The sequence below is a fragment of the Ipomoea triloba genome, chromosome 13 (genome assembly GCF_003576645.1).
Source record: "Ipomoea triloba cultivar NCNSP0323 chromosome 13, ASM357664v1".
Classification (NCBI taxonomy): domain Eukaryota; kingdom Viridiplantae; phylum Streptophyta; class Magnoliopsida; order Solanales; family Convolvulaceae; genus Ipomoea; species Ipomoea triloba.
In genome coordinates, this window is record NC_044928.1 from 25,321,569 (window position 1) to 25,339,059 (window position 17,491).

The following is a 17,491-nucleotide window of genomic DNA, read 5'->3' on the forward strand; positions in this document are numbered from 1 at the left end:
TTTTTTTTTTTTTTTTTTTTTTTTTTTTTTTTTTTTTTTTTAGAGATTAACTCTCAAAGTCAAACATTTAAGTTTAAATTCACTTATTCTCAAAGAAGAGGCATTGATCTGACCATCCGTTTTGATAGGGTGAATTAAAAGTCTAGAAGATAAATAGATTTTAAAAAGGTATAAGATATAAATATGTAATATAGCTATTAGTATAAATTTTTTATACCAACTAATATAATCAGTTAAAGCCAATTATCCATCAACTACTAACTAAACTAATCAGATATCAACCTATCAATCGTTTGTCCAAACACCGTATAAACTTACAAGACATGACATTTTGGCATTTTGCAATGGCGCTCAACAGACAGTAATTAATTTAATTTAGTAAAAAACTAATGAAACATGTGGGACCCTCTTCACGTGAAGAGGCTAATTAACGTAAATAAAATATGATTAGCAACTCAATCCCAAACATTCCATAGCTAAAAGTCTGTGGATGGGGCCTATTAGCCCCAATAATTACTAAGTGTTTTCCCACCACTAATATAATGATACCCCTTTCAAGGAAAAGAGGGCCAATAAGAACAAATTGAGTATTGCTTTTTCCATTCTTAGGCTATTTTCCTTTTCATACAAATTAAGTGCGTAGACTCGGCCATAGCCCCATAGCTCACTGCCACATAACTTTTTGTAGCAATTCTATGTGATTCCACTAAGCTCCCATTAATGAAACCTACACCACTAATTAATATAATTAATGGAATATGTATTAGTGGTTTAGCATACATAAGAAGGCCGGGAATAATCCTCATTATACTTTCAAAAAATTACTCTTGACCAAATTAATAATTCAACATTATTATTAAAAATGAAATACTATAATAATTTGAAATTAAAATGATAATTAGGAGTGTATTCAATCAATACTTTTATAAATTTTTACAAACTTTTAAAATGATAAACGAACTTTAAATTTTAAATGACTCTTAAAGATTTTTTTCAAATTTTTATAAATTTTGTAGGAGTCCATAAAAATCTTATATCACAAATATTTATAAACATTTGTTAACTTTTAAACTTTAAATTTTTTTATAAAAGTCATTAAAACCTTAAATTAAATACACTATCACAAATTGTCATTATATTGACTTCTATTATACTTATTATTTATAATTTTCTTTCAAAGTTTTTTTAAATAATATATATATATATATATATATATATATATATATATATATATATATATATATATATATATAATATACTGATTATATATATTATTGAAAAAAAAATTAATCAAATTTGATTGGCAGAAAAACAATGTATTATAAATTCAAGAAAAATCTCATTTTTCACTAAGCAATATAAAACTACAAGAAAAATTATAATTATGAAGCTAAGATGAAGGAGAATCATCCTCCAGATCCTAAGTCAACCATTAATGTAGAGCTGCTCGGGGGGAGAGGGGAAGGAAGAATGCTAAGGAAATTACTATCTTACCCCCAATCTTCACATCAACTAACGAAATATTAAACAGAGGACTAACTTTAGTAAAAAGTTGCAAAGTCAAGGATTTTATTGATTAAAATTGAAAGTAGATGACCAAACCGGTGAAATTCACATAATCAAGAGACCAAATCGGGTATTAATCTAATTTTTTTTTTGTAGAATTTAGACATAGAAAAGGTTTAAAAGGTTTAGTTTGTGAGATAAATTTCATTGGTTTTCAACTACTTATATTTGAGATAAAAGAATCTAGACATTTAAACATTATTTTAAAATATGAATTAAATATCACATAATTTTTTTTTAAATATGAAGCGAATAGTCGAATACTAACAAACTTTTAACCACTTTTAAAAGTTTGAATTGAATAATTTTAAAACTTTTAAAATGTATAATAGTCTTTAAAAGATGTGGAAACACCCCTTAATTTCACAAAGAAAACATGAATTTAGTTTAACTTTTTTTTTTTTTTTATTACTTTACATCTCTTTCTATCTCTTTTTGAAACAAGAACGGAACATGTTTTTGTCATGATATACACATTACCACCAAATTTTTGGAAGTCAATCTATATCACAGTAGGTCTAAGTATAAGGGAGTACTGTAAATGAGTCAAAAACTCTAGCATGTGAAACATGCCAACATGGTTTAATTTGAGCAGTTGAATTTTAATTTGAAGGGTATTTTGATGTGATATATTTAGTCAATTAAACTATTATTAAAGGAAAATACTATATGTACTCTCATTCTCTACTCTCAACTTTTACTCTTACACTTAAAATTTTGATGCAGAAACATTTATAGAGACCCATATGAAAAAAATAGCCTATCATCAGTGTCCGTTACATAAGAGAATAAATATGAGGTAGTAAGATTTGGGAGTACATATAGTAGAACTCATTATTAAAAGTGGTGGGTATGACTATGGTAGTATCAAATACATCCATTTGGTTATTCGTTCATTCATCCTAGACGGTATTTATATCTTCGCGTTTAACTCGTCAATAATATAAAAGCTATATATAGTTTGAGAGTTTAAGTTGAGACTCATGCTTATAAAATCAAAATCGAATTCAAAACAATAGAATTTTAATTTTTATATGAGAAGATCTTGAAGTATTTTAGTATTTCATGAAAATCTTCTCAATGATGAGTTGGGCCGAGTCTGCTCCATTCTGCAAGACCTAAACCCTTATTAAAAAAAATATTTGTGTTTTGGGCCAGTTGGTTTTTGGTTTGCTTTAGTTTTCTCTCTATCATATTTGGGCTTCTTCTAGTTTATTATCTAACAATGAAATAATATCCTAGTTCAAAAGTAACCGATAACTGTTCAACAGTCGCCCGTGTTAGTCCCTAGAGTGTGGTTTCAGGTAGTATTTATGAGTTGTGCCATTATGCAAGAATTAGTTTACTCAGTACACATCATTCAATAGTGATTACGAGTTTTTCTCATAATTCAAAAAAAAAAAAAAACAGGGCCATGAAAAATAATAAATGTATTTTCAAAAAATAAAAATTTCTTGCATTTATTGATTTTAGTTAAAAGAAGAAAATGAAAGGAACCTTTTTTTTTTTGAATACTATTGACTCTGTTACAATGTAGTATATGTTCATAAAATGAAAGGAATTTAAAAAAAAAATACGATCAATTTTTTCTGAAGTAATTAAGGTATTTAATGTCAACAAAGAGTAAAAAATATGGTATCATTACTGAAAATCTATACTATTAATAAAAACAATATCCTCAGTTTTAACTTCCCGCCCAAAATAGACCTATAATATTATGGTTTGCGTAATATTATAAAATATGGTAATACAGTTCCTATCCCTAATACAATTGTAAATTAAAATAGAATTCCTAATAAAATATATTCTTCCCTACGTTCCTATTCGTAATACAATTCTAGACTAGAATTACTAATGGTAATAATTCAGTATATATATTTCTCTGCAATGCAATCTATACTATTAATAAAAACAATATCCTCAGTTTTAACTTCCCGCCCAAAACAGACCTATAATATTATGGTTTGCGTAATATTGTAAAATATGGTAATACAATTCCTATCCCTAATACAATTGTAAACTAATAATTCAGTATATATATTTCTCTGCAATGCAATCTATACTATTAATAAAAACAATATTCTCAGTTTTAACTTGTATTATGGTATGGTGCTTAATATTGTACAAAATATGAAAATTTGGCATAATTCAACCCGCAAGGCCAACCAATTTTCTGAACGACATTCGTGCATGCAGGTGTTGGTGCACGAGTTAAGCCTTTTTAAGTTCATTTTGGGATTTCATTTGCACCCCCTCCCTCCTTGCGTGCGAGAGAGAGCCTCTATGCTATACAATTCAATAAGCCTTAGAAAAACTCTTGTATAAGTAGTGGTGTAAACCACTTCTCAAATCAATGTGGGACAAAAGTTACTTGAAAGGTTTTTTTCTATATTTTTCTAACTCAAATGGGTCAACTTTGAGAACCAATTTCTCATTCACCCATTATCAGTTTTGAGCGTACAATATATCAATCTTTTCGTCTAACTACGAAGAACACAAATCCACTTTGACCCAACCCAAATCGAAAGTGGACCCCACATATATTTGTACCACAATATTGCCAGTAAAATGCCATTTTATGCTAATTTTTTTCCAATAGTTATTTGTCTAGAGAATAACAACGTGTTGAAGGAAGAAGATGATATATAGTGAAGGGCAATATCATCTTCACTATATATCATCTTCTTCCTCCAACACAACGCTCTACGGTCAACTAACAATTACTCAACTGATTATCCCATTACTCTCATGTAAATTTTTTCTCTAATATAGTTATACTTACTGAATATCAAAATATAAGTGTACCTCAAGATCTTGCAATAACTAACCGACAAGTAATTAAATTAATGAATATGATGCAATAATGTAAATTATCTACCTATTGCATTTATACACTTATTTTAGAACACTGAATTTTTGTGATATTTGTTGCATGCAAGGAAGACTCATACTATAATTGCATTTATACACTTATTCATACTCATATTCGATGTTATAATTTATATAATTGTATATCAATTCAAATATTTCTTAAAATATTTTAACAAATTCATTCCGTGCAACGCACGGGTGAAAATACTAGTAATTAGTAAAGTGAGTTACTCATTATACTACCAATATGCAATAATATGTTGTCATGTTAGAAGTAGAATGTAAAATTAGAAAAACAAATACACCGTAGTATATTATTCAAATAAAAAAGTGTCACACATTACCTTTTATACATCACATGAAGTAAAATTAGAAATTCATATAGTAAGATCCAATTCATCGATTGATAGTCTGACATTTTAAAAGCTTGTGCACTAATAGCTTGTCAAGAATAATGCATCACTATGCTAATTTGTCTGCACCAATAGCTTATCAGCAATTATAATAATGCAGATTAGCCCTCAATAATATAACCATTAACAAAGCTTTAATCCTCTTATTATAACCACAAAAAATCTTGATGATAATTACCTATTCAGCAGCCTAGGATTCAATGTTCTGCATTGACAACTAGGTAAAGTTGGTACATATATACTTCAACAGTTCAACTACTAAAAGTAAAGAATGGATGAAAAAATGATTTTATTAAATTAAATTTGGTGACCCAGACCGACCCCCTTGTCCTGTACGGCTAAGACATTACAGTTGAAGTGGTATTATGACTTCTTCAAGAAAAATAATGATATGCTTTGCAGAAAAGAAAAGAAAAGAAAAGAAAAGAAAAGAAAGAAAGAGAAATATATATTTACAAGTTGAAGTAGGATTCAAGGTATGCAGCCCTGTTTTGGTTCTTTTATTATGGAGATTGGTAAGTTTTCATGCAACACTTCCCTGTGAAAAGACTGCAAACTTTCAAGATTATATATATATACACATACACCTCCCTTTGCACTTAACTTTTGCTTCAATTCAAGTGATCCAGTCTTGTACACTATAAATTGTATGTAGTCCACGCCCAAGTGGATTATCTTATCATAATTATATACATATGATGACCGCGACAATTAATTTCATAAAAATCATTTCCATTTTTGGACCAAATTAAAGTATCAATGAGGTTTGAGGTCTCTGTATTATTGAGTTTTGTTTATTCAATTTAGTTCATATACTTTAATTTTGTATTTAGGGTGTGTTTGGTAACCCGGAAAGTGATTTCCGGAAATCATTTTTCAGACTTTTGGTGTTTGGCAACATCCGGAAATTGTGGTCAACGGAAAACATTTTCTGTTGACCACGGAAAATGAGCTCATTTTTCCGGAAAATGGCTTCATGCGACGTTTTTTTTTTTTTTTTTTTTTTTGTAAAAAAAAAATTATTTCTAATTTCTAATTTCTAATAAATATTATTAGTTTATATATTTTTATATTTTAAATAAAATAATAAAAATATATAATATCTATAAGTATTAATTGTTGAATAGTTTGTGAAATTTTAATTTTTCGGTTACCGACTGAAATCGACAGTTGATTTTTCGCTCGGTTATAGTATTATTTTTGGTCAGTTTTGATCGATTATGGAGATAAAAATCACTGTTGATTTTTCAATTTTTCGGTCAATTATGTAACCGACCGACCGTTTATTCACCTCATTACTGCAATTATTGTTTTGATAAGTTAATATAATTAATTACTTTTAAATATTAATAAAATACAATATAAATAGGTTGATGTCACATCATTAAACAGGTTGATGTGGCAGTGATCGATATCAATGTCATGTTAGCAAAATTAATAGTCATATTAAGAGCATTAATTATTGTCTCCAATTGTATTGAATTTTAAGGTACATAACTAAATTCAACAAAACTCAATAGTACAAAAACCAAATCCAAATCTCACAATAGTGAGATACTAAATGTTGGCAAATTATATCATTGAAACAAATACATAAAAAATAATACTATAGGTACATTAAAAAAAAAAGGTATATAGAAATAATACTAATACTAAATGTATATATAAAAATGGTATCTACACTAGTGAATCTATGTACTCATAGTGTACTTACAATAGTGAATTATATAATTACAGTAATAAATTTATGTACTTAGTATTGACTTTTATGAATCAAATTTATGTACCTATAGATTTATTTTAAAAAAAAATTAAATGTGATTATTATTTAAAAGATATCAATTAAAGCTTTTTAGTAATATATTTTTGAACAAATTGTCATTTTGGTCCACTAATTATAGGGGATCTCTTAATTGCGGTCCACGACTTTTAAAAGTGTTAATTGCATACCCTAACTATTCAATTTTTGTCAATTTTGGTCACTCCGGCCAAATTGACGGCCAAATATTGCAGGAATTTCCTAAACCTTAAAATAACGAGGACATTTTAGTCATTTCACACCCTATTTCTTCTTCTCCGGTGAGCTACCCATTTTTTCGGCGAGCAACTTGGTCAACCATGTTTTTCGGTGGTCTCAATTGGGGCTTTCGACGTTCCATCTTACGAAATCGATTTGACGCCATTCCTCGCCCTACTGCTCGACGGAAAGCCGCACAAAATAGGGTTCAGAATAGCGAATTCCATCGCGTATTGGCTTGTAGGCAGGAATCTGCACCTGTGCTTAGAACACAGCACGTAGAAAATCGAGGCAGGAGTCACCAACACGGACGCCCCAAAGTTCGAGCTAGAGCTTTCTATTGAGTTCAGAGGACTGGATGGGTCCTCCAAGGTTGTCATGGAGAGGACGAGCGACTACGCGGGGTGGGTGAAGTCCAAAAAGGAGACCTCACGTATTCCATTAAGCAAGAAGTGAAGTTGGAGAATGAGATCAAGTACGAAAACGACGCTAGACACAAGAAGATTGAGCAGAAGAAGAAATGGTCCAAACCCAAGACCACCGGAAAACATGGTTGACCAAGTTGCTCGCCGGAAAAAATGGGTAGCTCACCGGAGAAGAAGAAATAGGGTGTGAAATGACTAAAATGTCCTCGTTATTTTAAGGTTTAGGAAATTCCGGTGAGATTTGGCCGAAGTGACCAAAATTGACAAAAATTGAATAGTCAGGGTATGCAATTAACACTTTTAAAAGTCGTGAATTGCAATTAAGAGGACCCCTATAGTCAATGGACTAAAATGACAATTTGCTCTATATTTTTTTATACATTTAACTTTATTTGTACAACAAGAAAAAGAAATGAAATAATAATGTAACATTTTTGAACTAGGGTCCACGGCCGCTAATTGTTATACGCAAAAATTATCTTGTCAATAAATTTCTTTTCACTTACAATTACAAATTTATATCACTAAATATTGGGTCTCTATCTATATATCTTGTCATAATTATATTATATAGATCACCCTTTTTTTTTTATTGGTATACATGGCGCGAGCTAATTAATGATGGTACATTGTTAGCTACGCGATATGACCCATGTACTCACATTATTGAAGTGATATGTACTAAGATTCATAACCCCTCGCCTATAAACAAACTTAGGCTTCGAATGTGACATCTTATTATTGCAAACTTTCTTCACATTTATGGATGGTGTGAGACACGTTTCTATTAAAATATAGCAATAAATTATTCCCAAAATATAATGACATTAGCCAGGAATGGGTCTCTTCTTGGTGTAATCATCATTGCAAATTTGCAATCACATATTAAAAGTTAGTAGAAGTAACATTTTTTTTAATCCACCGCGTTTTTCTCCGTTCGTTTAACGGTCCGGGTCCACTCGTGTTCGTTCCGGGAGCTGGCCCGAGTTCTCCCAAAATTCTTCCCCACAAAGAGAGTTCACTTGCCACTTGAGCTACCCCATTGGGTTAGTCAAAGTAACTTTGAGCTCTCTGTAGTATGTACTATAGTGTTTTATTTAATTTAGTCTTTGTACATTTATTTTGTTCAATTTAGTCCATGTACTATAAAAAGTTATGCAATTAAGGGTCCGTTTGGAAAGCAAGAAAATGACTTCTGAAAAATATTTTCTGGAAAATGAGTCATTTTCCGAAAAACAGTTTCATTTCCAGTGTTTGGATGTATTATGAAAAACTGTCTTTGTGTGTTTGGTTCATTTTCTAGAAAATAGATAGAATTGTATAATTAAACATTGTAATTGTTTTATTTAAAATATAAAAAATTATAATAGTTATTATTAAAATAATGGTATTTAATAAAAAATAGAATTTATAAAAAAATACAAAATTAAAAAATTAAAAAAAAATGTAGCAAAGGTTTTCGGCGGTTTCCCCACCTCCTTGGTCCATGGTCATGGGTGATATGGCTTGATTTTGGTAAAAAACATGCGAAATAGCTATTCTGGCGATTCCGTAAAATGACTTACGGAAAAAAATTATGTAAGTCATTTTCCGGAAAAATGAATTGATTTTATTTTCCGTTGACCACATTTTCCGTACGTTGCCAAACACAGAAAACTCGGAAAACATTTTCCGGAAGTCATTTTACGGGTTACCAAACACACCCTAAGGAGAATAGTTAACTGTGTTAATACTACTATTAACTTAGCTACTTGGAGCTGATGTCATTGCTACCACATCATGATATTTATATTCCAACTCATATTATTTTTACCACAAATATATTACCATTAATATATTATTTTTACCATTATTATGTCCAAAATAAATAATTACAAGCATGTTGACATCAAGTGTTCAAATCTCATTGGGAGCATGATTGTAATGATTTGTTTTGGACATATTAATTTAATATATTGGTGGTAAAAATAATTAATTTTAAATATTTATAAAGTGGGGCGCGCTCCAATGAGAACGGGTGCCCAGGAGAGAAATAAGAACGATCCACAGCCGTCCACGTGTCCAGATCAACGAATCAAATGTAATTTTAAAAAAACGACGCGATGGCATTTTCATAAATATCTCGAACTTTGGTGCAAGTAAATGTGTTATAAGTGCAAGTTGTTGGTGTACAATTGCAAGTAAAAAGTGTAAGTAAAATCACTTACAAGTGCACTTATTTTCACTTACAAGTGCAAGTAATTTACCTTGTTAACATTCGTGTAACTAGATGCAACTAATTATACCATTAGGTGCAACTAGTTATAACGTTAGGTGCATTTAGTATTGATGCTCAATGTACAGTTTACTTACACATGTAATACATTTTAGAGTTAATTCCAGCAATGGTCATCCGACTATGTTGATTTTCCAAAATTAGTCCCCGTCTTTTAATTTGGACAATTTAGGTCGCTTGACTTTCAAATTTTTTCCAATGTTAGTCCTTTCGTCAAATTTTGGTTAAATTGAGGTCAAATAAATTGGTAAAATTGTTCGTTTACTTGTATACTCGTATTTCTCCTGTCATATACATTATATATATGAATATAATATCAATCGAAGAGACATCGACAGAGATTATATGGCTTCGATTGAGACTTCGACTGAGATTATATTCATATATACAGCGTATAGGACAGGAGAAATACGAGTAATAATACACTAAACAGATGAATGAACAATTTTACCCCTTCATTTGACCTCAATTTAACCAAAATTTGACGAAAGGACTAACATTGGAAAAAATTTGGAAGTCAAGAGACCTAAATTGTCCAAATTAAAAGTCGAGGACTAATTTTAGAAAATCAACATAGTCGGAGGACCATTGCTGGAATTAACTCATACATTTTACATGCACTTGTGCACCTATTTTCACTTACAATGCAAGTAATTTACCTTGTTAACATTCATGCATGCACCTAAAGCACCTAGTTATAACCTTAGGTGCAACTACATCTGGACACGTGGCGCGCGGAGATTGGTCTGCATGGGCGGTGCGTTTTCATTTGAACGCAGTCCTTTATAAAGTTATATAAGAGTTGGAATATAAATAGCATGATGTGGCAGTAATGATGTCGGTGCCACATAAGTTAAGTTAACGATAATATTAACACCGTTAACTATTGTCCTTAATTGTATCACTATGTAAAGTATAAGGACTAAATTGAACAAAATAAATGTGTAAGAACTAAATTGAACAAAACACTATAGTATAGGAACCTCAATACCTCACAAGTATTTTGACCTAAAAAGTTTGATACTTTGATGCTTCAAAAAATTTTTAAAAACAAAATTGTAAATTTGCCGCCTTATATTATGTACTAGTATGATGATTTTTTTTTCCTAAAAGGTTAGTTGCATGTTAAAAAAAATTTTCAAAGGGTGTATATTAAGTAAACATCTCCTTATAACCCTAATCAACAAAAGACTACAAGTGAACAAACTTAAGTTATCCATAACTCTGAATTTATAATTCTGCATGTTGAATGTGGATCAGAATCTCGATCCCTACATTTAGAAAAGTCACAAAGATGTCATTGATGTACAAACTACTTGGCATATGATGATGAATTTAATATAGTAACAATATGATGAATAATTAAATAAATTAAATATAGCTTTATATGCACCAATGAATAAATAAATAAATAATGGATTATATAGTGTTATATCGCACGAAGGGGAAATGTAGCAGCAGCTGCTTCTCAAACATCCAATCCACCCACACAGACAATTAGACAAAGATTGACCATATGTTATTCACAATAATGTCTGGCAATTAGCAAACGTTTGAAAATTAGCTTCATCTTCGTTCTGTCAATATCCCATTATAGTTTCATGAAATATCACAATATGCTTTATCTACTGGGATACTACATATTATCTCACCCAATCAAGATTAGTCGAGTTAAAAAATACCATTTACTTCACTCTTAAGAGAGCTCCTTTCAAATAATCTCCAAGGGACTAAAATCTTCACTTCACGTATAACTCAAGAGTTAAAATAGACCTGGCAACACTCTCCTACATTTACTATTCACACATTCACTGATTCACTCCCTCATGTGATATTTTATGGTGAATTAAACAAAAAAAATACAAAAATAGCAACATAGGATTTCCTGTTAAAAATAATCATAAATATAACTCAGAAACTAAGTTTGTACTACGAGTATAACTGAAAGATAAAATTATAATTTTTTTTATTTAGTTTAATAGGGAAAATAGTATTTCTTGACGAATTCAACAATAGGAAGAAAAAAATAAGTGTGATGGCACTATGTGAAGAAAATTGACAGATGACTTTAGTGAGAAAAGTGGTGAGTTGCCATCACTGAATGTGACATTCGACAAACTTCATATATGACGTACCAACTCGATCAAATTCATGCATGGTTTTCAAATTTGTCACAAAGTCTACCAGAGTACACACCACAAGAGCAAAAATATTTTTGACAAATATTTCTTCCATACATTTCCCCCACTTCTGATGGCTTCCTCAGAACCCACACCCACACAACATGCCATGCTCCTCCCCCACATGCAAAGCTACTGCTAAATCATCACCAAAATACAACCAAGAGAATATACAGATAATGCATCACATAACATGTCACAAAAACATCATAGTACAAGATCCATCAACAATGGAGTTGGGAAATGTCGAAGAAACCATGTTGGGCATGAACATAGTCGCTAGTTTACTAATGTAACTTGAGATGACCAATTCGAGTGCAAAATTCAAAGTATCAAAGTCTGATGGTACAAGAGAATTTCAGGTTATGGCGGGGTCTAGGGGTGAAGGGCCAAGTCCACCACTTGCCTCATAAGGAAATAAAGGTGCACCTTTGCTACTGGTTATAACGTTTGGCGTAGTAGTCCCAGCCCCAGCCTTAATTGCACAGTTTTTACTCTTGCTATGACTCGAACCCATAACCTGACTCTGATACCACTTGTTAGGATCAAACATTTACCACTACGCCAAAAGTTATAGCCAATAGCGAAGGCGAGCCAGGATGCTGACTTTGGCTCTTCACAGGCCTCCGCCCAACAATAATAATGTGATAACACAAGAAAACTACAGTTAAAGAGTAGTGTAAGTATGTATACATTATATAATCTGAAGATCACAAGTATAGAGAGTCATGTATATAACACAATGCATATTCAGACTGGGTAGAAGTTAAACAAAACTGGCTCCTAACATCAACAAGTGAGCAATTTACAGTTTCTCGGTAGTGTGCTATGATGTTCCTCGTTATGTATTCATTGACTGTACATACTTAAGTGATCGCTAGACAGAAGGAGTCGGGTTATAAGCATGAAGACGCATAGAATGAACTGCCAATTGAATATCAAGATTGAAGATTATGACACGAGAGCAAAAAAAAAGAAAAAAATAAAATTTGGAAGTGCATATTCTATACCGATTTGATCCTGTGCGGTGGTATGCAGCATGTCTGTGTTGGATTCTTGGTAGTGGGACTGTTTTGCGGTCCAAATACCATTTTGACCTTCATCATTCCAGGTCGTGCAATGGACCACTCCAGTGAATCATTCATTCTGGAGGTGATATGATTCTGTTTGTGAGTATAGGACTCGTTGAAGCTCGTCCGCAATTCCTTGCAAAAGAACTGGCTTACGAATAATACCATTCATTCCAACTTGCAAGCATCTCCCAATCACATCTTCATTGCTGCTTGCTGTTAGAGCAATGATAAGTGGGAAGCCATGGCTTTGAAACTTCCGGATTCTCATGGTTAATTCAAAGCCATCCAAATCGGGTAAATTAAGCTCCAAAAGGACTACCTGAAACGAGGATACTCCATGGCCCAGTGCACCGAGACAATCGTATCCAGACGAAACTGTGGAAACGATGCATCCAAGTTTCTCAAGCAGCCTGCAAGTTACTGCTCTATTCAGATCATCGTAGTCGGCTAACAAGACTTCGAGTCCCTCAAACAGAAAATACGGATTTGTTCGGTTAGAGGACTCCCCGGATATGTCTAAAACGATTGATGGCTTGAGTTGAAATGGAAGAATAATTGCTACGCTCTGATCAAACCCCTTCGAATTTGGGACCATCCATATCTCTCCTTGCATTAACTGCATAACGTTTTATATGTGAAAGTGAATCTAAATACATGATGACTAGTTATCACTAGTCCCGATTAAATGTATAGTGCAATTAAAAATGGCAAACATACCTTAACTAGCTTTCTGCACAGGCTGAAGCTTAAGCCATCCTCGACCTCCCTACTGCCATATTTCTGACTGGACACGTTCGATGTTGCACCTTCTGTCCTAGACTTATAACTACATATCCCGATTTCAAGCCTGATATAAACATTTTCACTAGACGAGTTTGATCTCCAGGTCTTCCATCGGAAATCATTTCCTCCCTGGCTTGCTTTTTCAGGTACTACGCGAAATTTAAGGCACCCTCCTTCGCTGATCTTCAAGAGATTCCCGACCACATGAAGAATAACCTGAAAAACTCTTCTTTCGTCACCCATAACACGATTGGGAAGGGATCGGTCAACTTCAACAGCAAAATCATTACCCTTAAAAGCACAAAGGCACTTGATAAGGCAAGCAGCTTCTTTTATCATAGAGTGTAGCTGAAAGGACCTGAAGTCTAGTGGGAATTTTCTGTTGTCCTTTGTCGAAGTATCCATCACGTCATTTACTAAGTTTGAGAGGACGTTGCTGGTTTTTGACATTGCATCTACGAGGAGTTTTTGCTCTCTGTTTAATTTCTCATCGTGCAAGATCGAGAGCAAGCCTGAAATCGAGTGCATAGGTCTTCTCATCCCATTGCTCATGACCATTTGAAATCCATTTCTTGCCTGATTGGCCCTCAGTGCATCCTTCTGTGCTTGTTGTAGTGACCGATTTTGCTCCACTAATTTCTCCCTCATATGCTGAGACTCTTCGAGCACTGCAGCATGGGAAATCGCCACCGCAACCTGATCAGCTACAACCTTTAATATTTCAATCTCTTGATTGCCCCAACATCTCCCCTGCCCAGCGGGAATCACCAACACCAGAATTGCATAACATGCAGGCACAAGCTCGGGGGTTCCACCTTTAAAGTTAGCAACCCTCAGCATCGGCATCCTTATTGCAGCCACACCTCCGGGCTCGCTTGTCCCTCCACTACTAGCATCAGCAAGTGCAGATTTAGGGTCAAGTAGTTTCACTTCAACGCTCTTCTTGATTTCTTGTACATCCGGATCAAGGATTGGAATAGAGTAGTTGTATAAATTCGAAAAGTCCTTCCCCCTCACCTCATGAGTCAGATTCATTTCTGTTTTTCCCTCATTAGGCATCCAAATCGCACAAGTACACAAATCCAACGTCTTGGATAGCTCAATCAGTGTTGTATACAGAATTGTGTGGCGATCAAGTGACTTGCGAATTTCTTGAGTAAGCATCCGGACATGCCACCCTGCTTCTTTCTGCTTCTTTATCATTCCAACTTCTCGACCAAGATCCTGAGCCTTCTTCTTCAGCATTATTTCCCTCACCTTCACCTTCAGCAGCAAGGGGATGAAAGTTATAAGCGTTATAGCAGTAGCAAACGAGACCATGGCCGTGAGAACTTTGAACACTGTGAGGGCAAGCATTAGCTGAAACGGATGCTGACCGTAGTAAGTCCAACCACTGAGCAGATGAGTCATCCCACATAGAACGATGAACGCAATAAACTCAAAGAGCACCAACTTAAGCGGGATGTTTGAGCAGCTAATAAAGTAAAGAAGCTCAATCGGGATGGAAAAATAGGCCACTGCAATCAAAAAGTCGCTAACTTTTTGGCACTCCAAAATGCTCTCGATGCTCCAAACTCCCTCAATATCATCACAGTTACATCGAACGCCATTATCAGCAGCTGCTAGCACAATTAGGAACGACGAAATAAACAGCCCTGATGCTAGCAACTTCAACATCATACCTAGAAATATGCTAAATTACTTAATCCATTAACTAAATAGACTATAACTACTCTCCATTATAAACTGCACCCAGGTCAATGAACAGTTCGATACAACATCCTTCCTGTCCCAATCACACACTCACAGAACATAACTTTCAAACACTCAATTCATGCTCACTAACCTGTCCAGGTTCATGAAAAAATTATATTATTTACATATTTAAACTATTTGAATTGATCAAACACATGAAATATAATATATAATATTTATATAATAGTAATAAAAAAACTCAGATACACTATGCACCCAAAAAAGAGTCTGATACACCAAATATATCAACAGCAATGAAGACTATTTTTGTTAAAAAATCCAAATCGTTGCTTTCACATGTATAACAAAAACAAACGATTTAAGAATATAAAAAGATTTTAAAAAGCACAAAAAGCAGCCAACATTTAGTAAAGTACGGAGCAATAGTTTATTTTTCATATTTTAATGTAAAATACAGCTAAAATATTGAAATGTGGAAGAAAGATCGAATTTTTTTTACCTGGAAAACCAAACTCGCAGTCGACAATGAAAACCCAGAACTCCATCATCACCAATGCTTCTCCCTTGCATTGGTTTCTTATATAGGGGAAATCCCAAAGAAAATAAACCCCAAAAATCCCAGAAAACTCAGCGACTCAGATGCAATCAAACCGGTTATTCCCGGGTTTTGGGACTTTTGCACTTCCAAATTAACCCGGAAAGCCGGCGATTAAGCTCGTAAGCTCGCAAAGAAAGGCAAGAGAGGATTTCGTTTACCTCTCCTCCCTAACAAACCATACTTCTTTTTTGTATTTATATGAAGGGTTTAAGATATACTGCACCCCAGTAGAATTTTATGAAGGAAACTTCTGTGATTCTTCAAGATTTGTGTTGTGTGTGTACAACTTTTGAACAATGGAAGTTTCCCAGTAAGGATGAAGAAATGGGTTGTAAGAAGGGAGCATGAGAGTGTAGATATAGAGAGAGAAGGAGGTGTGGGCGGGCGGAAAGTGGTGCAAATCTGCAATGGAATGAAGAAGAAGACAGATGGAGTTATATGGAGTCTGGGACTGGGGTATTACGGAGAGTAGTATTTTGAGCGTATGGATTTTCATCGTATCTTGTATTGGGCAAATTCCTCGTTACGGTATGTGGCTATGGCGTGCTGTGTCGAAATTTTACGATGTTAGAGTTCCAACTTCGGGCTGACATGAATAGTAGTTGGAGGCTTGGAGCTTTTATTTTATTATTATTTTGAAAAAAGAAAAAGAATTGAACCCAAATTAAGGGTCCTCGAGCTCATGTTTGGGACTCGGGAGACAAAGGGAAGGGCAATTTATATCGTGGATCAGGGTGCACAATGCAGGCGTTGTTTTGGTCATTTTAATTAATGGTTTGTTTTTTTGAAAATCATGTTTTCTGTTTTGTCCGTTCTGTGTATTTGTGTTTATATTCTGTGTATTGTAGACTACGATTCTGTGTAGTCATGTTAGGCGTACTTAAACATAGGTTGTGACGTGTTTTGTGTATTCGAATGTTAGGAGGATGATTCATGTGTAGTTGTATCAATATTATGTGTATTCCTTCAAGTCATTCTGTGTATTATAGACAAGAATTCTGTGTATTCATGTTAGTGGTACTTTTTTTTTTCTTTTGAAAATATAGGGGTGATGTGTTTGTGTATTTAGTGTTTTCATATTCTGTGTATTCTTTGAAGGCATTTTGTGTATTGTAGACTACGATTCTGTGTATTCATGTTAGCAGTACTTAAACATAAGTTGTGACATGTTTTGTGTATTCGAATGTTAGGATGATTATTTTTGTGTAGTTGTGTCAATATTCTGTGTATTCACTCAAATCATTCTGTGTATTCTAGACAATGAATTCCATGAAGTCATTCAGGTCCGCGTCCACTAACATCGGAACGACGTCGTTTCGGACAAGGGTCCGCAGTACACTGTGAACCCTGGTTCACGATATAACGATTGCAAGGGAAAAAAGTAAAACAAAATTTATGGATTTATTTTGAGTTAATTGAGTAATTAAGTTATTATTGATAATGATTATTTTTTAAAATAGAGTAAATTCCACTTTTAATCCTGTTCTTTTAATTTTTTCATATTATATCCATGACTTTGAACAACTTCCACTTTTAGTCCTCAATTATTATGGTGTTCCTGTAAGGATTCACTA

At 33.3% G+C, this 17,491-nt stretch overlaps 1 protein-coding gene across 4 annotated transcripts; it reads right to left on the bottom strand.

Annotated features, from left to right (window-relative positions):
* Positions 1-12,253: 12,253 nt before the first annotated feature.
* Positions 12,254-16,471, bottom strand: LOC116002137 (ethylene receptor 2-like). 4 transcript variants are annotated; one of them, XR_004094372.1, is made up of 4 exons: positions 15,819-16,471; positions 13,538-15,285; positions 12,758-13,436; positions 12,254-12,271 (listed from the first exon to the last, which is right to left on the bottom strand). XR_004094372.1 is itself a non-coding variant. In XM_031242178.1 (3 exons), the coding sequence occupies exons 1-3, from the start codon at positions 15,865-15,867 to the stop codon at positions 12,885-12,887; spliced, it is 2,349 nt and encodes a 782-aa protein (XP_031098038.1). In that variant the 5' UTR covers positions 15,868-16,471; the 3' UTR covers positions 12,410-12,884. The 4 variants fall into 4 exon arrangements, 2 of the variants coding, with proteins under 2 accessions (XP_031098038.1, XP_031098039.1); XR_004094371.1 differs by lacking the exon at positions 12,254-12,271 and adding an exon at positions 12,410-12,671; XM_031242178.1 differs by lacking the exon at positions 12,254-12,271 and having other exon boundaries at positions 12,410-13,436.
* Positions 16,472-17,491: the final 1,020 nt, after the last annotated feature.